We start from the raw sequence: 23,654 nt of genomic DNA on the forward strand, positions 1-23,654 counted from the left end.
AAATGACCCAAACAAACTTTAAGGATGAAAGTATAGCAAATTGAAGGAGAAACATCTTAGGCAGGGGATTATAGTCTTTGATGTTTTCCTAATCTGTTCTTTTTTGTTGGTTTAGCATAATCTGGGCTCCATAGTAGGTATTTAAATGTGAGGTGAGAGGAGATGGCTCAGCGCTAGGGATCCACAGGGTCACTATTTTCAGGGTTCCTTGGCTACTTTTACTTATGAGCAGTGTGGCACTAGGGGTGGGGGCAGGGAGGAAGAGAGAGGAGGGCGGGAGGGAGAGAAAGAGAAAATATGAGAGAAAGAATATAAGACAGAGAACATGAGAGAATATGAGAGAGAATATATGAATATATCACCAAAAAGGAAGAAGGAAAGAGTATCCCGGATATTTTAATAGTAACAAGAACAAAGATGACGCGCACCCCATCAAATGAAACAATACTATTTTCATTCAATTGATTGATCGCAAAGTGTCTTAGATTAATAACTTGGCACTTATTTAAAAGGTTTAACAGAAGTGGAGCTGAAACATTTTGTACTGACAACACGTCATAACAGCATCTTCTTTTGTTTAAAATAACTTAATACACTAGAAAAAATATGGCAAATATAAATAATTTTGTTTTCATGGAGAACAAATAGTTACAAAGCTCAAACGCATACCAAAGTTCAGTAAGAAGAGCTTTTCCTCTTTCATGTAAATTAAAGGGGGGTCCTAAAGAGGCTTGCTAGAGAAGTAGGGCTACAGGTTGCTTAGCCCAAGGTATCCCTGTTTAAATAGCTACATGAAATTGAAACAAAAAACCAAGATTACTTGAATAGATACACCTTTGTGAGATAAAATGCAAATGTTGAAAGTCAACCATTAGTTCACACATTATAGCCAAAATAAACTTTGTTCGTGTTTATCAACATATTATACACAAACCTAGTGTCTGTACCTAGCTGGGTGTCGTTTAAGGTGAATTTGACGGGATAGAGAGGGGGTTGGGAATAAAGCATTGTCCTCAAATAGGACTTAAACTAGCAAGAGGGAATTCACGAAAAGGGAGTGAACAGATAAAGCGCCTATCACGATGCCCGGCTGTGTACCTTCGTGACTTCCTTTGCTCTTCTCTTGTCTTTGCCCATTTTTCCTAACAGCTTCCGTCTTCTTGGAAGACTCAGAGTGTATTTTACTCCCTTATGACTTTTTTTTCCTTTGCCCCTTGGGATCAAAGGCCGGACAAATTATATATGGATTCACATCAATTTCCAGACGCTTTTCCTACTGAGAATGAAAGTGTAGTGAGTGCACGTGAGAGTGGGAGGGGAAGGGACACCATCAATGGAATACAAGTAACATGCAAACCAGAATTTACTGTCAGCAGTCTGGACAGTTCTGCCTTAATAATTTCTCAGAGGAATCATTGTCTGTGGTATCGCTTTTTTTTTTTTTTTTGTATAAACGTCCTTTTTTTTTTTTTCCCTCCTCGTTGTCACACTGTCTTCCCTCTTCTTGCTCTTCCATACATGGTGTTTTAAAACTCAAAGCATCAGATTCAACGTAAAAGGAGGCCCGCCTCTCTTATCAAATGTCTCGTATTAAAGTGAACTTCGCAGAAAAAGGTCAGCTTCAAAACCTGTGAACTTCCCAGCTGCGCTTTTTTTTTTTTCATCTTAATTCTTTAAATAAGTATACCTCTTCCTTCTGTTTTGTTTTCTTGGACCATTTTAAAAAAACATACATTTTAGTTGGTAAATCCCTCCCCCCTTTCTCTCAAGATTCATCCAGGTTATTTTCCCGTTTTTTTTTTTTTTTATGTACAAAATAATTTTAAGAATTGTTTTGCTTCGTCGTTCTCTCTCTAATTCCAGCCAAATAGCAATAAGAAACAAGCTCCCTTTCTCATTTTCTTTCTAGTTTGTTCTCTATTCTTTTTTTGTTTTCGCTCATTTGTTGTTAGCAAGATTTTACTCCTATGAACGAGTCCGTCGCCGCAGCTGTGGCGCTATCCACTCCTCAGTGTTGCCACACTCCTTTGTCCAGTCTCTATCCAGACTTCCCCAAACCCGCTCCTACAAAGCTGAATTTTAGTCCCAAGGGCGGGTGGGCAGGAGCCCCTGGGCTGGTGGCCCTCGTGGGATCCCGGGTCCAGCGCAGAGTCCCGCCCTGGGGATCCAGGGTGCAGAAAGAAAAGGCGGCAGTCAGCGGGGAAGGGACAGGCCTAGGCGGTCCGAAGCGGGTGCGGGAGAAGCAGCCGGTCGCGGAGGGCGTGCGGGGTCGCGCTGCTTAGGAGGCTCCACCGACCGTGGCGCTGGCGCCGGCGTCACAGACCCAGAGCGGCCGCGTGCTTTTTAGCTTTCAGTCTGAGATCCGCGATGCTGGAGTTCTTGCTGGTGGTCTTGGCGGCGGCGGCGGCGGCCACCACCGAGGCGGCGGAGGCCGAGTCCGCGGCCAGCGTGGCCAGCGGCAGTCCGAAGGGCGGTGCCGGGAACATCATGTAAGGCGCGTGCGCGGCCAGGTGCGGATGCAGGTGGTGGTGCGCGTGCGCCACGGCGCTGTCCAGCTGCAGCTGCGCCTGAACCTGAAAGGACAAGGGCGTCACGTTGCAATGACTATCCTAGGGTGACAACAGAATAGAAACAGAACATTAAAGGCGTCCAGCTTGGCTATGGGGAGAATTGGGGTGCGCGACAGGGAAGCAACATTTGCAACGTATCTGCTTGGAGAAGGACGTTATAGGCTTTTTACTAAATCTGGGACACCACATTCACATTCTAGTGTCCCATCTCTACCCCCAGGTCATGATGAACATGTTTCCTTGAGTTCCTAGTCCCTGTCTGCAAGAATGTGGTGGCCCCTTCGGGAACTGCGTGGGTGAATGGGTGACCTTAACGTAGCCGCCATGGATCACCCACCTCAACATAGCAATAACATCTTGGAGAGGCTGGGGTTAAGGACTGTCATCCTCTCCTGTCTTTGTCACATACTCCTAGACACACTACTGAAACATAAATGTGTAACTTTTTCTTGTCATTTAGGGAAGCGATTGAATCTGCAGGTATTAACTTTTCCTACCGTGGGAATCACCTGAGGATCATGTTAGTTTAAATACAAACTCTGAGTCAGCAGGTCTAGTTTGTTGGGACTCAGTCTAGGTTTCTAACAACCTTCTAAGTGTGGCTGATTTTGATGACCTAGAGAACTCTACCTTCTTAGGTAAGGTCAGTTTCCTAATAAGTGCTGGAGATCTCTCTCTCTCTCTCTCTCTCTCTCTCTCTCTCTCTCTCTCTCTCTCCAACTATTCTCATTTCAAATTCCTTTCTAACAAGATCCAAGAGTCTCCGTAGGGAGGGATACCTGGACTCTAACTCTAATTCTCAATAGATGAGAATTACTTGGAGTCTCCCCAGTCCAGGGTACTGGTGACTGAGAGCTCATCTGTGACATTCCAGCCTTGGTGAGCAGGGATGCCTGCTGAAGATGGGGAAGGTCAGACAGTTGCTAGGAAAGGAGAGGATTTTGCCCTCCAGCTTAGAGAGTGGGGAATTCAGAACACTGGGATTCCCTAGGATTACATCAGTGCTGTAGGCTTTCCTTTTTAAAAAGTTATTCTAAAGATTTTTTTCTCTGAGGAATGGATTTCTGTGGTAGGACAGTCAGCCTTGGAAAGAATAAGTCTTCCCTCTTTATCAGAGATGAAACCTTTTTTTTTTTTTTTTAAAAGGACAGCTTTTTAAAAATAAGTCTGAATGGGGAATAGTTGCATTTATTTTTCTTATGGCAGAGTCATTTAATGTGACTAAGGGATTTAAAAAAAAAAAAAAAAAAAAAAAAAAAACACCTAGAAGGAATATTTAGAGGATTCCTTTTAAAACACCCTTGGACCAGCCTCTGTATTTGATTTGATAAAATCCCAATCAAAGGCTGTTTCTTCCTATCCCCAGGTGCAATCTTAAGTGCATTTTTAAAGGACAGGCTGCTCCCTTCAGGCTCCTTTGAGGGTTCCTATGAAGACAGAAATGACTGAGTATTCAAGGCCATGACACTGTATAGCTTTTTAAAGGGGAGTGTGTCCACTATATAGTCTTAAAATTGGTTCTTCAACTGAATGGGCAATTGAAACTTAGAAACAGGGTCTGTTTAGCAGTTCAAACAGACATCCAGACCTTTTTACACTTAAAAAAAGCTTGAAGCTAGGTTGTACTTGCCTGCTGAAATGGCATCCTTAAAGCACCTACGTTGACATAGGGTGCAACTCTACAAGCTTCAAACTGGCTAGCGGCCCCTATAAGGACACCTACAAATGCAAACAAAGAAACAAAAAAAGAGAGAGATGAAAAGTGAGATGTGAGGTAAACATTTCTAAAACAATTTTCCAAGCTGCCAAGTGGTAGCAAGTCATTTCTGGACTGTCATTTTTCTAAGTTACTGCGATAATTAAAATAAGTTGTAGTTTGCTTCGAAGTAGTAGAACTTTCATTAACTGCCCAGAAATTTTTCTTAAATCAAGTCCCTTCATCATTCTTAGGATGTTCTTTGTCTTAGTTAAAGCAATACTCCAAACCCACTTCTACTTAATGATAAAATGAATTATGAGATATACCTTTATGGAGTTGATTTTCCTGTTTTCTACACTTAGCTCTTCGATTTTGAAACCAAACCTAAAAATTGAGAGAGAAAATCATAAACTGTGATATTTCAAAACATCTTAAATTATAGTAGTACCATGGGGGGGGGGGGAGCAGTGTTTAGGAAAGTCTTGGGAAATAAAAAGCAAATGTTAAATTTATACAAACCAGCCTCACTTTTTAAAATAAAAAATGTAGATCAAGTACAAAATAGAAAGATTTCCTAGATTCTTTGAAAAATAAATTGTTCCTTGATAAATTACTACTAGTTCCGGTTTCATCTTTCCACATTACAGAGTCTCAGGGGTCCAAAACACTCCCTGGTACCTGACACCAATGTGATAATGGGTTTAAATGTTTACCCAGTTAAGACCCAAGAAAAATGGACTCATTAATAGCCTATAATATTAATTAGCTTCATCTAGAAGAAAAACCAAACAGTAAAGCAAATAATGACTCTTATTTTGGTGGTGGGGAGGGACATGGGGGTGGTAATTAGTGTCATAAAAGCCTCACTACAAAGAAGTTTAGAATTTCTCTGTCCCTCTGTGCAGCAGAGTGTAACACAGTAGCAGAATAATTGTGCCATTATCATGATAATCTAATTTGCTCCTATAGAAAAAGCCACTACTTGGGACAGTAGGAAAGATTACAGAAAATAGCTCCTGTAACTTAAATGAAAATATAAGGAGTAAGAAAGAGAGAGAGAGAGAGAGAGAGAGAGAGAGAGAGAGAGAGAGAGAGCGCCATAATAAATTTCATTTTTAAAAATAAAGAGTGTGCCACAAAAAGGAGAGGTATCAAGTAATCCCTGGACATTGGATATGATCTTCTTAAATAACTTGCCAACTCTTCAAGTCAGTGTGACAGATTTTTTAAAATTCAAATAAGACTCCAATAATACAGTTCCAACAATACAGCATATTGATTGATTCACAAATTAATGTTTAAAAAAACCATGAAAGGAAAATATTGCTTCAGAGCCTTTTCTGGTAAGTTTTTGAAATCAAGTGCCACAGTCAATGTAAATCTTCAAAAATCCTCCTGATATTGAGTATAATAGAAGGGTGGATTTCATGCCAGGGTGGCATCCTTTGTGTGACTCACATGGCCTGAGGCTTCTTGACTCTTTTTTCCCCCCTAGAAGAGTTGGAATGGAGATACTATTACTCACGGCTGCAATAATTATCACGGTTTTAAGGGGTTGCGGAGTCTCTAGAGAGCTCAGCGCAGGCTGCAAAGCAGAACGGGCTTAAAAAAGGAAGGCTCTAGGATTGACGTCGTGATGACCAAGGCGGCCTATTATTATTTTTTCTCTGTCCACGTTACTGCTCTGTTTTTTTTTTCCCCTGATCCTATTACAAGATGCGGGGAAGCCCCATAAGAATTGTGCATAGTTCCTTACAGATGGTGGTCTCTCCGCCCAGAGACCCAGGGAGTATCTGTTACAGCGATACTTTGTAACAGCTGCAGATGTTCTAGTCTAAAACTGCTCCATGTGTTCAAACAAATAATGACCATCATTTTCTCCCAATTTTATTATTTGAGCGGAAATACAATCTGAAACGTTTAAATTTGTTCCTCATAAAGCTGGAAGGATATGCATGCGTGTTTATAATTCCCCCTTTAGATTATCCTCAACCCCACATTTTGGGTTTTACATTCACCTAAACAACCAATAATGAAAAAAGCTGCAGTTCTGACTTCATGTGATATTCTGAAGACCAGGCTTTGCAAACATGGATAATAAGATGTTTTAAAATGGAGTTTTCATGGGTTCAGGCTCTTTGCGTTGGTTAAGTGAAGGAACAAAGGGTGGGCAAACACATTCTGTGCCCTCTGTTTCTCGCTCAGTTAGAGACCGATCTGCTAGCAGTACACTGTAAATTTTTGCACTTAACAGATGCTAATTTTCTTTATAGTCTGTACATCTATAAACCTAATTGGTATATCCGTTTGGCAAACCTAGACCCTCAACGAAACCCAACTCCAGAGAGCAAAATACTCGTTGTAACTTTTAAAGCTTCAGAGATAAAACGTTTTCTGTGGCACTTTTTTTTTAGGCTTATAAAAGTGGGCCCATTAGGATTAAACCACATTAAAGACAGCGAGGGGCGAGGGGCGAGGGGGGGTGTGGTTAATAGAAACTCTGGGAGCAAGCCCAGTGCAGCTTTCTTTTTCAGCGAACATATGTTGGCTTAGGGGTGAAAGGGGCTACGGGATCAAAATCCATTTTAGAAAATAAGATCTTTAGTAAAGATGTTCCTCCCTTTCTCATCTCACACCAGACACCTGCAGCTGCCTGAAAACATTAGGTGTGTAGCATTCTGGCGCTCAGGACCCAGCCTCCACCTCCTCGCAATGGGGGTACCTGTACTCGGGCCTCAGATAGCCCCAGTCGCTGGCTCAGTTCCTCGCGCATGAAAGCATCTGGATAGTGGGTCTCATCGAAAAGCCTCTCCAGCTCGTTGAGTTGTTCCAGGGTAAAATTAGTCCGACTTCGCCTCTGCTTGATTTTGGTCTGGCCTTCGTCCTCCATCCCTTTCGCATCCTCTTTGCGATCCTTCAGTTCAGGGGACACTGAAGAGGGCACGGAAGGACCACACGTGCGTCGGAGCACAAAACACACACACACACACACACACACACACACACACACACACGGACAAAAAAAAAGAAAAAGCAAGATAATTCCATTACCAGATTTTTCCAGAAGAAGAGTAGAGACTCCTAACCCCTGGGGGCGGGCATCTCTATGAAGACCCGGAGAGAGGATGGGGGTCTCTGAGACCCCGCAAAGTCTCTTCTGTAAGGCTGCCTGGGGACAGGATGGGCACGCAGCTACCCAACTCAACTGGGGTCTTAGCTCACCCTCTCAGTACCTGTTCCCTTCCCTTCTTTCCTTCTTCAACACCAAATGCATTCCTGACCCTATGGCACTCACTGACCCACACACTCACGGAAATCAAAAGCGCTGCGCGGGCCTTTCACAGAGCGCGGTCTCGGTTAAAGGGCGCGGCAAGGCCACGGGATGGCCTCGCACGCCAGCTATCCCCAGAGGGCTGTTCCGCTGTCCCGCCAGCCTCTGCTGCCTCTGGCCCTTTGCCTCCCGCAAACTTGCTGGTCTAATTTAGGAACAACTGGGCCCGCTGAAGGGTCGCAGCTGGAAAACGAGATTCTGGTACCGCGCTGCACCAAAAGCCATGTCCCCGGGCACCCAAGGGCTCGGACCAGACCCCTACGGATGGTTCCATCAGCAACTAGGCAGTCCCTGCGCTCCCTGCCAGACCCAGGTCGAATTGGCACAGGCAACCACGCCATGTTGGCGGCCTGGATGACTGACTGGCCGCCCACGCTGGGCCAGAAGGGTAGAGGCGGCAAAACAGACAGACTCTGGTGGTCAGCAAAACCCACCGCTGCATCTGTTCTCTCCTTCTCCCTCCCCGGTGGAAACCAAGGCTCGACCCTAAAGGCTTAAACCCACTGAGATCAACAGGTTCAAGCAGAACATTCCTCGGTTTTCTATTGGCTGTTCAAAATCTTTTCATGCATCCAGCCGCTCGGATGTTTAATAAAATATGCATTTTCCCCTCACATCCGTTGTTACTTTGCTGTCCTTTCCTTCCACGTAAAAGATAGGAGCTCTGGCAGTGTGAGCAAAGAGAGCCACAAGAGGAATGATCTACATGTATGTCAAAGGGCAACGATGAGGACAGCCAAAGTCAGGCCCATATCAATATAAGGTCCACCCAACCTTCATCCTCTGCATGATTTGGAGATGGAGGTCCACTGTCAAAGCTAAGTTTAGATTAGTAGAGGCTGTTTTCGATTCCTCCCAACCCAGGATCCGGAGGGGGTGGGGAATAAGTCTAAAGAGCCAAACTACAAATAAATTAACACTTGCCCAGATCTTGGAAACCAGCAACCTCAGCAACTGACTCACCCAGGCTCTCCCGGGCTATCTAACCCAAGTCCCTGAGCTATGAACCTTGAAGGGTTACTCTCCGGGCCCCTTTATCCTTTTACTCTGTCACGTTCTAAATTAAGGGGAACGCGGCCCTGGATCTGGGTGAAGGCGAACCGCCACATCTCGCCCCAGTTTGGCACTCTATACAGTGACCTTATTTGTTGCCTGCATTTCTGCTTCTTGGAGTTCATTTTGTGGACGTTTGTCCTTCCTCCGGGAAGGAAGTACATAAGGTCACAGCAAACATTAGGGGTCAATTTAATAGGAAAACATTCTTACTAATATCGTAGTAAAAATTTAAGCACGAACACATATTCTTCAGATGGGAAGGTGTAACGGCTTTGTTGTCACCCACAGAGTATATTCCCCTCAAAGTTTAGGGGCTTCAAAGGGAAACAAGTCCAAATTTCAAGTTGATTAATAGACTTAATATAATGTCTTTTTCGCCCCCAACTTTCCACTTAATGGCCTAAACAGGAACAGACCGTGTTATAAACAAGTTAATTGCTTGCTTAAATTTGTGATTCTACGCATGCCACATATTTTCTTAATTGGAAAAATATGGCAGCACACCAGTTACTGCAGTACCGAGTGCCAAATTAATTTTTAACTTTGAGTTGATGGACGCTTCACCGGCTAGATAAAGCCGTTTTCTAACACTGCTGCCTTCCAAAAGAGACACTCACACTCTCTCTCTCTCTCTCTCTCTCTCTCTCTCTCTCTCTCTCTCTCTCTCTCTCCTCTCTTTCTCTCTCTCCTCTCTTTCTCTTCCTCTCCTGAAGTACTGCACGATTCTAAGCAGTAAAGAAATTGTGTGTATAGCATCGTTGTCGTCGCCCCCGCCCCCCAACCAGACACTCCTCAGTGCCTCCACCGAGAGGGAATCACCTTGGCCTGGACCTTTGACTGGCTTCTACCTTAACAGTTCACCGAGAATCTGAAGTTTGGTCCCCAAGATCCGAATATTCAGGGGCTTTGCAGAGTTACAGTGGTTTTTAATGGCAGCTCTAAAGAAGGGGCAACGTCGTGTGGTTCTTCTCTTTCTCCCCCACCTCCCCTTCTGGATCCTTTAGGCCTAGGAAAGGGGTTCTGGCAAACTCGGGACTACATGCTAGTTACAACCGGCCTCCTAGTGAGCCCCTGCCGCACCCCTTCTCGAAGCGGGCCACACAAACTTCGTCGTCCCGCAGCGCGGGCCCCATCCTCCCGCTTGCAAAAAGCGCATTTCGGTGCAACCGGAGCGACAGAGAAGGGTGCGCGCAACCCCATGCCCTCCCCCACGCGAGGACCCCACCCACGACTGAGCAGTCTGGCCTCTTACCCCTCCACTATCCCTGTATCTCCCAAAGCTGGGGTCCAGGGCCCTCTGCGATGCCGCCCTCCTCCCACTCGGGTCCCGGGTCCTCTCCCGCCCCGAGGACAGGGGAAGGCGGGAAGGGGAACCGCGGCCGGGGGCAGGCCGTTACCCTCCGTCAGCCGCGGGCTGCCGGGCTCCCTGCTCCGCTCCGCGGCGCCCATGTCCAGCTCCCGGACGGGAGAGCGCCCTCCTCCAGCTCCTCCGCCTGCTCCTCCTCCTCCAGCACCTCCTCCGCCTCCTCCGCCTCCGCCTCCGCCTCCTCCCGCGCCGCCGCCTCCGCCGGCCGCCCGGACTGCCGGGCTGCTGCGGTCGTCGCGGCCCGGCTCGACGCAGCCGGGCTCTTTGGCCCCGCGCAGCGGCCCGCTCTCCAGCACCTCCCGGTACGTGATGGCCTCCTTCTTCTCCTTCACTTTCTGGTCAAAAGACTTGGAGACGAACGCCGTAAGTTCTTCCATCGCGGCCGCTGCCGCCGCCGGTCAGCCTCGCGCTCAAGCTCTCCCTGCCGAGCCCCGCTCTTTTTTCCTCCTTCTTTTTTTACTGCTCCAGCCCCCCCAATAATAACACATCAATGGGGCAGGGGGATGGGGGAGGAGAGGGAGGAGGAGGAAGAAGAAAAAGAGGAGAAGAAAGAAGAGGAGAAGTAGAAGGAGAAAAAGAAGTAAGAGGAGGAGGAGGAGGAGGAGGAGGAGGAGGAGGAGGAGGAGGAGGAGGAGGAGGAGGAGGAGGAGGAGGAGGGAGGGAGGGGGTGAAGGGGGAGAGGAGGGAGGAGGGAAGGGGCGGGGGCCGCCAGAGGGAAATGGGAACTGATGCTTCCCTGCCGGAGTGCGCGTGTTCAATGTTAAGATCTTTGACAATTCTTCCTGCGGAGAGTTCAGATCTGATAGCGACGCAGCTCTTGAAGTCTCACTATTTATACTTCCTAAAGGCGGGCCTCTTGTTCTGAGTAAATTACCTCCCCTCGCAACTCCTAGTGAACCCCTTCGCGGGTAGCAGGAGCGCCACTACCTGGGGTGGGGAGGAGAGGGAGTGAGGAAGGGAGAGAGGGAGGAAAGGAGAGAGAGGGGGAGGAAAGGAGAGAGAGAGAGAGAGAGAGAGAGAGAGAGAGAGAGAGAGAGAGAGAGAGAGAGAGAGAGAGAGAGAGAGAGAGAGAGAGAGAATGAATATGAATGTGAATATTGAGGATGGAGGATCCAGGCTGGAGTCCACCCGGCTGGAGAGGGAGGGCAAGCAGGGGAGCAGAGGGGCGGGGAGAGGAGGCTGGTCCTCAGCGGTCGGGTTTTCTGATAGCCTCGGCCGCGGGTGCTCTTGGCCATTAATCCAAGATTGACAAGAATCCCTAATTAATTTAATTAAGCGTGGATTTTGCGTTGGTGTCACGACTTAGTAAAACACTGGGGAGCTGGATAGACTTCTCGGAGGCGGAGCCAAGAGGAAACTGACAAGTGCATTGCAATCAGAGTCAGTGGGTATCCTCCGAGAGTACCCGACCCTACAGCCTCACTCTGGGTGGGCACCCCAACTGCTCGACCCCACAATGGTGACCCCTGGTCTCTGGCCCAGCATTGGGTTCTCTACGGTTAATAGGCCTAGCCACCACTCCAGTATTCCGTTCCTGCACCCCTTCCTGCTCCAGGCCGATGCAGCTGAACAGCGGTGCATCCTAGCTTCACGTGCCTGCTGCGAATGGGGCTTCTACGCAGCTCCTCTGACGGCTTCACCTCTTTTTAGGATCTTTCCGACGCGCAGCCAGCCTCACTGAATGCTGGTTCCAGTAATTCACCCTACTACTCACTCCTTGGAGTCAAAGCTGACTTCCATAAAGACACATCCCGCTAGAAAGGGTTTGGTCGATTTAACTTGTTTCCTGAGCAGCTGTTGCCTGCCAGATTCCGTCTTAAGGTGTTTTCTTACAGCACGGTCAGGAGCAGTTCCATTTCGTTTTTTCTCTATGAGGTTTAGGGGTTCTTACCCGTTTTCCTAACAACTCCCTGCACCCTGTCCTCACTTATTTAGCATCTTGAAGAACATTCTAGTTCGCTTTCTTAATTTTGAGAAACAAAAGATGATCCCTCTTTGAGTTCTGCGGAAAAAATTACCGACGTTGCTTGTCGCTCGACTAATTTTTGTTTACCGTGGACTGTGAAAAAAAGACTCGCTCTTCGGAGTGGGGGTAACTCTCTTTCTCTCTGATTTATAACTTAAAAATTGTATTTTTTGACTTATTTTATAAAAACTGTTTGTTATATGGGAGGGGAAAGTGTCTGTCTGCTCTAAGCCACGGCTTGCTGTGAGATTTGTAGCTATGCAAATACTTTGTTTACGTGCACAAAAGAATGTTTACATATGAAATGTTACACTTACTTGAATATGTAAATAAATATACCTCTTTAAGTGCGAGTTTGGGGGCATTTTCAGTATACTGAATATTAATGAGTTTTGTTTGATGTTAAAAGATGATGTTTTCGTTCTCTTGGATCCAGTATTCAGTAAAAATGAAAGCAGTTACAGATCATTAATATGTATATCTTCTACTTATTGATTAGAACAACACAGCACACTTAGCAAATACTTTCAGAAGTTCCATCAAAACAACCTGGAACAATGGTAAAGAGACCACAAAATTGTGGTACATAATGGTTTCTCGACTAAGTGTAATTTAAGACGTTCTATAACTTCATGTAATACTAACTACTCCTCAGACTGCACTGCATATTTAAAGGACATGAAAATAAAGCTTATTAGAAATGTTGCTTTACTTTTTCTTTAATATTATCTTTCCTTCTGAAAGCACTTTTTTTCCTGCTTTTAGGACAAGAGTGTACCTTTACATGATTAAGAGCAATGGCATTCAACAGCATTTAGATATATTATCGACGTGCCTGAACTCTTCATTATTTCACAAGACTCAAAAACTTAACACTTTCTAACTTCTCTGAATTTAGGAACAATGTCAAACTGAGCGTTGCTCTGTAACACTGTAATTCTGGGAAAATAATCATAAAATGTTACTCTTTTGTGAAACTGTTTAAAAAGATTATTTAGTAATGGGATCTACTAAGTCGATATGGTGTTCCAGTAGCTTTCAACTTGAATGATGAAATACATATTCATAAACACCTCCCAAATAACCCCTGCTGAAAGCCTGATAAGGGATCAGGAGACCCTCCAGATACTTCTTTATCCCGTTAAGCATATGACTTAAATATAAACTCTTATGCCATCTTCTGTGCTAGAGGGAAAGATGACCACTTTAAAGGTAACTAGAGACGGCTCAGGCATGACTATTGTGTAATTTAAACCAACAGAGTTCCCTATTATTTCATCTTCTTGACTCATTTTTAACTGTAGGGATGGCGGATGAAGCAATGATAAATCTCCAGTGTCTGGCTACAGAGTCGTACTTGTGTAAAGGAAGTTTAATTTAAAATTTTTATTAGCATATAGTTGTATAAGTTTTGTTATGAATTTTCCACATATGAAAACATATCCCTCTTCTGCTAGTCTCTTATATCCTCTCATCCCTTTCCCTTTCCCTGTCCCCAGTAGGTCCTCTTTTAGGAAGTTTGTTTTAAGAAGTTAAAAGTTTGGAAATTTTATTAATAAAAGCTATGGAGTATGACGTTTCACTAAACAGCAAATATTTTTCTGAGATGAGACATTTCAAGACCTTTATTTTATTTTTATTTTGTCAAAGTTTTGAAAGGAACATTGACTTTAAAGCTCAGATGACAGCCTATGGACAGATATAAAAAAAATTCAGGACCCCAAGAGTTCCCCCAGCTCTTAAATTATTTAAAACAAACATGTAGTGTTCCAGTTATGTTTTAAAACGGTTTCTTAAAACTGTCTAGTTAAGGTCCAGCTATTTCCCAGGAAGAGATCTACAGTGGAGGTGTTTTCCATCTCAAATGTCTGTGAATATCTGTACCTTGATATCTAGCTAACAGTCGGCCTGAACCAAGTTAATATTTTATATATCTCCTTGGTTTAGTTTCCTTACACTAAATCATGAAAGAAAAGTCATACAAGGAAAATTCTGTATGTTATAGAAAATGCCATGTTTCTTTAATTTCGATAGTGGAAGAGGTTTTTTGTTTTGTTTTGTTTTTTTGTTTGTTTTTTAAAATAAATCTACTCATTTGCTTTCTCATCTAGAGAGAACTTCTCGCATCGGGCAGATTTCTTCTCTCTGTCCAACAGTTACTTTAATATGAGAAATTAATTGCGTCCAATCCGTGAATGCCTTCACCTTCATGGCAGAAAAAAACCTCACCGGTTTTAATGTATTTTTGCAAATAAATCATTACAATTTAATCACACACGACTCTATGGAGACACACTCCCCTGATTTATTATTGTTGGGCGAATTTCCACCCCGCTCAACAGGAACTAACCAATTTTGCTCTGCGCAGATGTCTTAAACATAACTTCTCACGATGTAGATGTTTGCTGATTATCTGTGACGATAACGGCAAATACTAAGGCAGTAACATCCCATAGTACCACCTTTATTGCTTTTGGGGAATAAGAAAATCCAATTATGCAAACACGCAAAACAAACATTAAACAAAAAATTGGCGGCATGACAATCCACTCGCTCGGCATTCCTAATGGCCCAGCAGCCTGCATCGACGCACTCGACAGCTCGGCTGACGCTGCCTGCTGCTGGAACCAGGAAGGCGCTGAGCTTAAATTGAAGCAAGTTCTGAGGACGCGGCGGCGCCGTGGTTAGAAGAGGGGGTTCCAGGTCCCAACGTCAGGAGGTGCGAACCCGAAGGTCGACCCAGGTGATGCCGGCGTCCAGAGCTTGAGGGCGGCGCCCGCGAAGGAGGCGTTGCGAGGCCTTGCTCCGCGGGAGGCGGCGTGGGGCCTGGCGCAGTCCGTGACTAGGAGCTCGCCGAGGGTTGGGCCCGGGCCCGTGGCGTGCTGTTTGGAGCTGTGCGCATGCGCCCCGCACCCGGGACCTTCCCAGCCTGCTAGCCCTGGGCTTGGGGGTCTCGGAAGTGGGCTGTTGTGGGTGGCGAGCGGCCGCAGGCCTCAGTCGTGGCCTACAGTGTGGAGGTGATGTGGAGAGTTAGCCCCAGCCCGCCGGCCCCGGGCCCTCAGTCGCCGTTCTTCGGTTTCCCAGTTGTTTTTCTTTAATAGCCTGGTTCACTCTCACCTCCTCCAGGTAGTCGGAGCGAGGGGGAGGATGCGGCGAAGTGTGCACTGAATCCCCACGACCCGTCTCCTGTCTATCCGATGCTTGTTAGCTGGAAAGACCCTTCCTGTCTTGACATAGACACACATCACTTTAAACATTCTGTAAATTTAACTTCAAGACTTTTGGTCATGTGACCAGTACTTCCGCCCTGAACTCATTCACCTTTTTCAGGAGTTACAATGGATGTTGTCTGACCTAGATTTTAGGTCATTTTTAATGTAATTTCTAAGTTGTATTTTTAAATGCTTATGGGAGGGGGGAGCCCTAGATTCGCCAGTAACCCAGTTTTGTCCCTACTAAGTACTAGGTTGTTAAATAAATTCACATATCATGTGTTGGCATATGAAGGTATTCAAGTTGTCATCTTTGAACTTAAATGTAAAAGCTCCCAGTGAAGGAGCTACGTAGAGTTTTCAGGTTTTAAGGAGTGGAGCAGATGTGACAGGTACAACCTTGTGGGGAAAGTAGCTATCCTTTGAGAGCTTCTCTAGTCTTAGAGTTTATGAATATTCACTTTCTTTGCAGACAAAGGAGATTTCTTGCTAAGTGGTAGCACTTTATTACTGTATGTTCAATAAGAAGGCGAAAAATGTCTGAAGCTGAAAAAGACAAAGGCAGCTGGCACTTGTCTGTTAATTGGCCTTGCTGACCCAGTCTCTACAATTCAGCATGTAACAGTTGTGATGTGAATTGGTTGTCATAGGGTTGTTGTAGTGCATTTACAGATGTCTTTTTCTGGTTTCACTCTCAGAACATGGGAAGGAAGTCCTGTGATTTGTCATTTTAAAAAGGGACACTAATCTACAAGATGTTGTTGCAACAGGAGTGTTTTATTCTTTGATTGAAAATAATGTTGTGTACAGTGTATTCTGATCATGGTTTTCCCTCATCTCCCAAACTAACAAACAAAAAGAAGAAAGAAAAAAAAAGGAAACTAAGAAAGAGCATAAAAAAATGTAGACACACACACGCACACAATCCATAAAATCTCAAAATTGGAAACCATAATATACAAGCAAAAGACCAGTATGGTTAACAAAGATGACCAAACAAAGTCATATGAGACAAAAAACAAATTCTAAAAATACCTTTATGTTTGTTTTATGTTAACCATCTTCTTCAGGACATGGAGCTGCCCTTAAGTATGGGCTGTGTACCCTTGGAGGACTGATTGTTCCCTTTCTAGCAGTTGTTGACTGGAGATGACTTGTCGTTGGGAATGGGAGCTCCTCTCTACCACTCCGTCTCATGGCTGGCACCCTTTCTGGTTTGGATCTGTGTCGGCCCTGTGCATGATGCCAGTGTCCGAGTTCATACGGGGGTCAGTCTAACAGCAGGGGGTCAGTCTAACAGCAGTGTTTTGACAGAATTCCTCTGTTTTTACAATTCCTTTGGATGGTTCTGTTTCTGGATTTCATAGTATGTTAAGTAAGTGTTCACCCCACTTTTACTTTTTCTGTTTTGTTTTTTTTCCAGTGTCTGGTAGTCCAGGGTGGCCTTGAACTTGCTGTGTAGCCTGATTGTAAGCATATGCCACCACACTCGGCCATTTTACTTTTCTATCTTTTATTGAGGAGAGGGCATGTACCCAGGATCAAAGATTCTATTTTTTTTTTTTTTGGTTTTTTGAGACAGGGTTTCTCTGTGTAGCCCTGGCTGTCCTGGAACTCACTCTGTAGACCAGGCTGGCCTCGAACTCAGAAATCTGCCTGCCTCAGCCTCCCAAGTGCTGGGATTAAAGGCGTGTGCCACCACTGCCCGGCAAAGATTCTATTTTTATTTTTTAATGAAACACTATGCTGAAGTACTTATAAACTGCCATGTCTTCTGTGAACCCTTATTCTCTTAAACTAATTGCCCATTTTCTGAAACATAATAACTGCTTGTTTTATCCTTATTAAGGATATGCCTTGGCAATTGGAAACTACTGGTTCACTGACTTAGGTGTGTCTGTCAGATGTTGGCATCCTTTACTGTATGTCAAGCATTCACTTTTATTAATATTGCGTCTGGTCCTAGAAAAAAGGAGGTCTGAGTACTAGGCAGATACAAACTGTCCAATATTCAGATCTTTCTGTTAAGAGCTGCATTTTATGATTGGGGACAAATACCATTAATTTTTCTTGCTATAAAAGGCTATATTTATTTAGTCTGGGAAAAAGGCTGCCAAATGATCATCTGTTGGCAGTCTTACAATAAGAAGCATGTTTTATAATAAAATCAGCTAGTTCAGCTTACAACTTGGTCGAAGTATTTTAGGACAGCCAGCATTCTTCACTGTATGATAGATACTGTGTTTATTGAAATTTAATAAATCTCATGATTTTCATTCTGTTGCCAGTGGCATTTCTTTTGGGTGTGTGTGCTGTGTGCTGTTGCTAGATTGGGGATTGAACCTTGGTTTTATAGAAGCTGGGCAGGTTTTCTACCACTTAGCAAGATTCTTGGTCCTATCAAGAATGTTATTGAGAGGACAGTGGGATGTAAAATGGGTGGGACAAGGAAAGAATGTAATGAGCCTAGTATAGTTTGCTTCTGCTTTGATTCCTGCAAAAATTCAGACCATCAAAAACCATAATGTTTGTATATTATAATGAAAATAATTTTACCTCTTGGATTCCCTGACTTGAAGGTTCCTTGGGCTCTCTTTTGGGAACTGTTGATACACTAGAATGTAATACTTTGGAACGTGAGGACTTCCTGCATAATGTCCACTGATGTATCTCTTAACCTGGGTCAGCTCTCATCCTGAGATGGTTACCTATCTTCAGTGTTAGGCCGCTTACCTTTTGACTCTGTGTTGGCTTTGTTGTGTCTTGCTTTCCTCCTGGAGAAGTACACTGTTTGGAAACTTCCTGAAGAAGGATGGGCATGAGATGTCGTTTTGAGAACTTACATTTCTAAAAAATATCTTTTTTTCTAATCTCACACTACACCACTGATTTGGTAACAAATGGAAAAAGAGTTGAAGTTGGAATTAGTTTTTCAGAAATTGGAAGGTGAATTTCCTTTGTGGCTACTTGAAAAGCCTGTGCTTTTTATTATGCTTTCCTTTGTTTTATTTTGTGACTCTGGAATTATCTGAGATCGTCTCTATATTCTTGGTGCCTGATAATTATTGCTTTTTCTTGTTTGGGTTCAAAAGGGCCTTCTCTATACTAGGCAACATCTTTAGTGTCTGAGGTTTTTTCTAAGTTATACCTAGTCTATATTTATTTATATTTTTAAAATTTTACTGTCTAGGTACTTGGGAGAAATGCATTTATTTATTTATTTATTTATTTATTTATTAGAATGTCTTTGATACATTTCCCCTCATTTCTGTTTTTATTTTTTTGTAACAGCATTTTTATCAGTTGGTATTGGATTTCCTGGATTGCTCTCCTTCCTTTTATTTTAAGGTTTTCATGTCTGCCTCATTTTCTTTCACCTTCTGTGAGTGTATGACCTTTTCCAGCCCTATCTTGTCTGTCATTTATTTAAACGAAGCTCTCTCCTGTCCTCGGAGCATTTTTCTATTGCTTGCTGTGGCATCGTTTCATTATCTACCTGAAGATATTAATGGGTTTTTGTTCCAGGAGTTTTTGTTATTTTTCTCTGTATGTTTCCACTTTACTCTGGCCTGCTTTCTTTCTGTTTTCTACCTTCTGGCTATTGTTTACTTTTGCTGTTTGTGCTGGATATTTCATCAGGGCCTTACACAAAGTATTATCAAGAAAGTATTGCACTTGAGAAACTCAAGGCTACCTTATAGTAACACAGGTTCTGATTAGCTAATTCCTAAATATCAAAATCTGACATTATTTTTAGTTTTTTCCTTTTTTATATTAGAAACATAACTGTAGAAAGTCTTCAGAAAAGTTATGTTTTATATTTTGAAACTATTTATTTCCATTACAATTTAGTACTATTACTTACTGAAGAGGTCATCTCAGAACCTTTGGAAAATTCCATCAGGCCCCTCTCCCTTCCCAGAAGGGAGAAGTCCTTAGAACAGGTAGGCACCCTCCCTTCTGGAAGGGAAAGGCTGAATCACATACCTCAGGAGGACCAGGGGTTGGGGTGGGGGTGGCAGTGTGGATGGTGGGGTAGGTAGGTAGAGAGTGGGTTGGTGACCACCTGCAGATAAGGGAAGCTCAGAGCAAGTAGACACATTCCTCAGGTAGGGACAACCTTTGGTATCCAAAGACAAGGAAAGTTCTTGTCACCTTATCTCTTAAGGACCAATCAGTTTAAAAGTCACACTGTTCACCAATCATATTGTGCCTAGTTTCTCTTTCTCTATTCTGCCCCTGGAAACTGTATAAAAGTTCACCAAACTAGGTGCCCAGGGTAGCCTCTCCTTTTGGATACAGGATGACCCCAGCATACTGGAACAGTAAACTTCCTCTTGCTTTTGCATCCATCCCAGGCTTTGTGTTGTTCACTAGGGTGTCTCGGGTAAGTTGAGCTTGCCAGAGTCTTACATTACCTTCTGGAGAGAAGAGCTTAGGAATTCATGTTTCAAATCAGAGTCCTGAAAGCAAAGTTGAAGCTGCTAGTGGTAGAACCCTCCTTTAATTCTAGCAGTTGGAACCAGGCGGTGGTGGCGCACGCCTTTAATCCCAGCACTTGGGAGGCAGAGGCAGGCGGATTTCTGAGTTCGAGGCCAGCCTGGTCTACAGAGTGAGTTCCAGGACAGCCAGGGCTACACAGAGAAACCTTGTCTCGAAAAACCAAAAAAAAAAAAAAAAAAAAAAATTCTAGCAGTTGGAGGCAGAGGCAGATGAATCTCTGTGAGAGTTGCAGGCCACCTGGGGTGTCATGGTCAGAACCTGTCTTTACAAGACAAAAACAAAAAAGAAAGAAGAGAGAGAAAGAAAGGAAGGAAGGAAGGAAGGAAGGAAGGAAGGAAGGAAGGAAGGAAGAAAAAGAGAAAGAAAGAAAAAGAAAGTAAAATGTAAATCCTGGGCTGTGGCACTGGTTATTTTGGGCCTACCCCACCATGCAGTATCTATCATGCATACAAGAGTGCAGTTTTGATTGCTGCAGTGCTGGTGGAGACTAGCTTTATAGTGGGGTAGCACTATAATATCTGCTCAGGTGTGGTTGATTCTAATTAGCCACGTTCAGTTATGCTATTATGCCTGCTTGTGGTTTGGTCTAAAAGAAGCTGATATTTTCTTTTAGAGGGATACGTTCTGAATTATCCTTGCATTTGGAAATCCTTAGAAGGAGCTATTTGCTTTTTTGTTTTTTAAGTAATCTTGCTATACGTTCGTTTTAATTTTTATTTCTGTGTACATGTTTTCTTATAGCTTCTTCACATAAAACAACAACAATGATGATGCTGTAATAAAACCTTCATAATGTTCTTCCTTCCTTCCTTCCTTGCTTGCTTCCTTCCTTCCTTGCTTCCTTCCTTCCTTTTTCTTTCAAGACAGGATCCTGCATCCCATACTAGCTAGCCTTGGACTCTGTGTAGCTCTGTAGTTGAGGAGGATCTTCCACCTCTGATTCTTTGCCTCCACCTCCTAGGTGCTGCATTGTAGGCACTCATTGTAGGCCACTCAGAGATGATGCAGTGCTGGAGAGCCTACTGCTTTTTACATTCTAGACAAGTACTTTTCCAGCTAAGTTACATACCAAGCCCGTGCAGTATATTTTTTTAATAAAAAATTTAGATCTTTTTCTAGAAGTAGGATTGTACTGTCAAAAAAGCATCAACAGTTTCTTTTATTTTTTAAATTAAATTGCTGAATGATTTCTAAAAGACGCATACCAAGCTCACCATATGTAAAGAACTGGCTGACTGCTCAGTAACTATCAAGTTTGGAACTTCAGTTAGCATTTCTTCTCTCAGTTTCAAGTGAAATGACAGTAGTGCATTGTTTCATCTCATACTTCCATAATGGCTGATGAGGTCTTTTCTGTTAAAGATTTAGAACTCAGGGTCTTAAGAGGTGGCTCAGCAGTTAAGAGCATAGATCTTCCAGAGGACCTGGGTTCAATTCCTAGCACCCACGTGGTGGCTCATTTGTAACTCCAGTTCCAGGGGATCTGTTACTTTGGCCTCCATGTGCACTTCATTCATGTGGTAAACAGACATTCGCTCAGGCAAACATTTATATACCTAAAAATAAATAAAATATCATTTTTTAAAATATTTAGAACCTGGCTCGAAAAATATAACTCTAAAATGTCTTTCATCTTCAGAGAGTGTAAAAATGGAGGACTAGCTGGTTAATTACTAAACAAAATGTCACATAGTTAATGATAAGAACAACTTGAACTGCTTGAAAATTGATATAATGAGCTTTCTTTAGGATTGGTACAAATTTAAGTTGGTCAGCATGTATTAAAAGGTCATTGATATGCTAGAAGATTGTGTTAAAGCTATTTTTCATGGTTAGTAAAAAAACTCATGTACATGTAACTTTGAAAAGTCTTAGATGTAGCTGGGTATGGTGGTGTATGTGGTAGTTTTAGCTGCTCTGGAGGCCTGGCTGGGTATGGTGGTGTATGTGGTAGTTTTAGCTTCTCTGGAGGTGTGGAGGAAAATCAGCTGGATCCAGGACTTGACAGCCAACTTAAGGAACCTAGTTAAACATTTTTTTCCTAAAATGTTTAAAAGTCTGTATTTTGTATTTTATTTGTTGTGTTACTAAGTTAGGAATTTTTTTTACTGTACTCTTATAGAAATGGGACGCCGTTCTTCAGACACTGAAGAAGAAAGTAGAAGCAAGAGAAAAAAAAAACATCGGAGGCGGTCATCTTCAAGCAGTTCTTCAGACAGCAGGACATACAGCCGCAAGAAAGGCGGGAGGAGGCCAAGATCTGAGTCAAGATCCTGGTCTAGAGACCGCCAGCCTCGCTCACATTCTTATGACAGAAGGTTAATGCTCAAAATTTGTTCCATTGTCTGGATAGTATTGTTGTAGTTGTTACTATTTTAACTTTTTATTGATTCTTTGTGAATTTCATGTCATACATCCTAATCCCACTCATCTCCCTATCCCTTCATATCTGTCCTTTACCCTTGCAACCTTTCACCCAAAAGCAAATAAAAATAAGAATACAAATCGAACAAAAGAACCCCCCAAAAACAAAAAATCTTGTCATGAAAGTTATAGTGTGTCACAGTGTTACACAGTATACCCCTTTTATCCACACATTTTTACTTGCAAATATTCACTGCAATTAGTCATTGGTCTGGTTCAAGGCCTCTGACTTCTGCTACACTATCAATATTAGATCCTCTCCAAGATTCCTCTTGGATATCCGGTTGTTGCCTACATGGAGATCCTGTAGTTTTGGATCTGCAGGACCGGCCCCTTCACATGCTCTAGCCGTTTATAGATAGGGTAGATGTCAGGATGGGAAAACTCAAAGCCCTGGCTCTGGGCCTGAGTGGTAGCTGATTTGGTGAGCCTGCCAGTTCTTCCACAGCCATACCACTAGGGCGAGTTCTCCAGTATTACCTGAACTAGCTCACTCAATGTCAAAGCTGTCAAGGGACAGGGCCAGCTCTCCTGCCCTCATACCCTCAGGGCCTGCTCACTCATGCCTGCACCACCAGGACCAGCTCATTTGGATTATACAGTAGGGAGAGAGATGTTCTTGAGAAGCCACTGATTTTTGTATTTCAATTTTGTTAGATCAAATAATTTTCTTTTAGTAGTTTGGTTCTTAGGTTCCTAACCCCATTTTTTTTTCTTTTTCTTCTCATCAGGCCTAGCGTTTTCATCCTTTGTCTATATGTAGGCAAGTAGATAGAAATTGGTATAGTTCTTGCATTATCTGATGATATTTGTAAAGATTAGATACTACTGTGACCCATAATGTCTAGTTGCTAGTCCAATTGTGAACCATCTGTCTTGCTGTTGGAGATCAATAATTGTTTATTCTGTTTTCGTTGAGAAAAGAGTGAAATACAGAATGAGACAAATTTAGATTTCTCTTTAATGCTTACAACTAAAGCTTTTATTACAGCGTTGCTTGATTATGGTTTGTTTCAGGCGCAGGCGCAGATCAAGCAGCAGCTCCTCTTATGGCTCCAGAAGAAAAAGAAGTCGCAGTCGTTCCAGGGGCCGAGGGAAATCCTATAGAGTTCAAAGGTCTCGGTCAAAGAGCAGAACAAGAAGGTATGTGTAGTAGTCCTTATGCTGTGACCGAGCTCCTCCCAGACCCATGGCTCAGAGCAGTAGGAGCTTATTTTCCTGGGTTCTACAGTTTTGACTGGCTTCAGATGGGAACTCTTTCTCATGGACACTGCTCATGCAGTTGCCATTATCTGATGGGTTTATAGGAGCTGGGTTGTTCAGAGTAACTTCACTCATGTCTCTTGTATTTGTTTCTGGATGTGGCATCTCATCCTCTGGATGATGGTTGGAAGTATTTGAAGAGGGAAGAAAAGGAGTTGCAAACTATATAGATTTAGAACTAACATGCTACGGTATAGACTGAACATTTGTCTTTTCAAAATTCATTAGGGCTTCTACCCCTGTTCTGTCTGTTTGTAGATAAGG

The 23,654-nt window shown here is 43.4% G+C and overlaps 2 protein-coding genes across 3 annotated transcripts in view; one reads left to right on the plus strand and one right to left on the minus strand.

Moving 5' to 3' along the window:
- Window positions 1-380: 380 nt before the first annotated feature.
- Shox2 (SHOX homeobox 2) lies at window positions 381-10,601 on the minus strand. 2 transcript variants are annotated; one of them, XM_034500105.2, is made up of 5 exons: window positions 10,054-10,601; window positions 6,992-7,200; window positions 4,596-4,653; window positions 4,201-4,289; window positions 381-2,573 (listed from the first exon to the last, which is right to left on the minus strand). In XM_034500105.2, the coding sequence occupies exons 1-5, from the start codon at window positions 10,397-10,399 to the stop codon at window positions 2,316-2,318; spliced, it is 960 nt and encodes a 319-aa protein (XP_034355996.1). In that variant the 5' UTR covers window positions 10,400-10,601; the 3' UTR covers window positions 381-2,315. The 2 variants fall into 2 exon arrangements, with proteins under 2 accessions (XP_034355996.1, XP_034355995.1); XM_034500104.2 differs by having other exon boundaries at window positions 381-2,609.
- The window catches only part of Rsrc1 (arginine and serine rich coiled-coil 1), a 318,816-nt gene continuing 303,488 nt past the window's right edge, over window positions 8,327-23,654 (plus strand). The window contains exons 1-5 of the mRNA XM_076933454.1: window positions 8,327-8,341; window positions 9,513-10,058; window positions 10,168-10,324; window positions 21,826-22,021; window positions 23,145-23,270. Of these exons, the coding sequence (XP_076789569.1) occupies window positions 8,327-8,341; window positions 9,513-10,058; window positions 10,168-10,324; window positions 21,826-22,021; window positions 23,145-23,270 (1,040 nt within the window). The remainder of the gene's footprint in view (window positions 8,342-9,512; window positions 10,059-10,167; window positions 10,325-21,825; window positions 22,022-23,144; window positions 23,271-23,654) is intronic.

This window comes from Arvicanthis niloticus, chromosome 4 (genome assembly GCF_011762505.2).
Source record: "Arvicanthis niloticus isolate mArvNil1 chromosome 4, mArvNil1.pat.X, whole genome shotgun sequence".
NCBI classification, from domain to species: Eukaryota; Metazoa; Chordata; class Mammalia; order Rodentia; family Muridae; genus Arvicanthis; species Arvicanthis niloticus.

Bases quoted from the DNA above. Each gene is read 5' to 3' on its own strand.
- Shox2 (XM_034500104.2), bottom strand. From the start codon at position 10,399: ATGGAAGAACTTACGGCGTTCGTCTCCAAGTCTTTTGACCAGAAAGTG. The intron at 4,654-6,991 runs GTACCCCCATTG...CTCAATTTTTAG, and splicing joins TATCTGAGGCCCGAGTACAG to GTTTGGTTTCAAAATCGAAG. The intron at 2,610-4,200 runs GCAAGTACAACC...TTGTCACCCTAG, and splicing joins TAAGGATGCCATTTCAGCAG to GATAGTCATTGCAACGTGAC.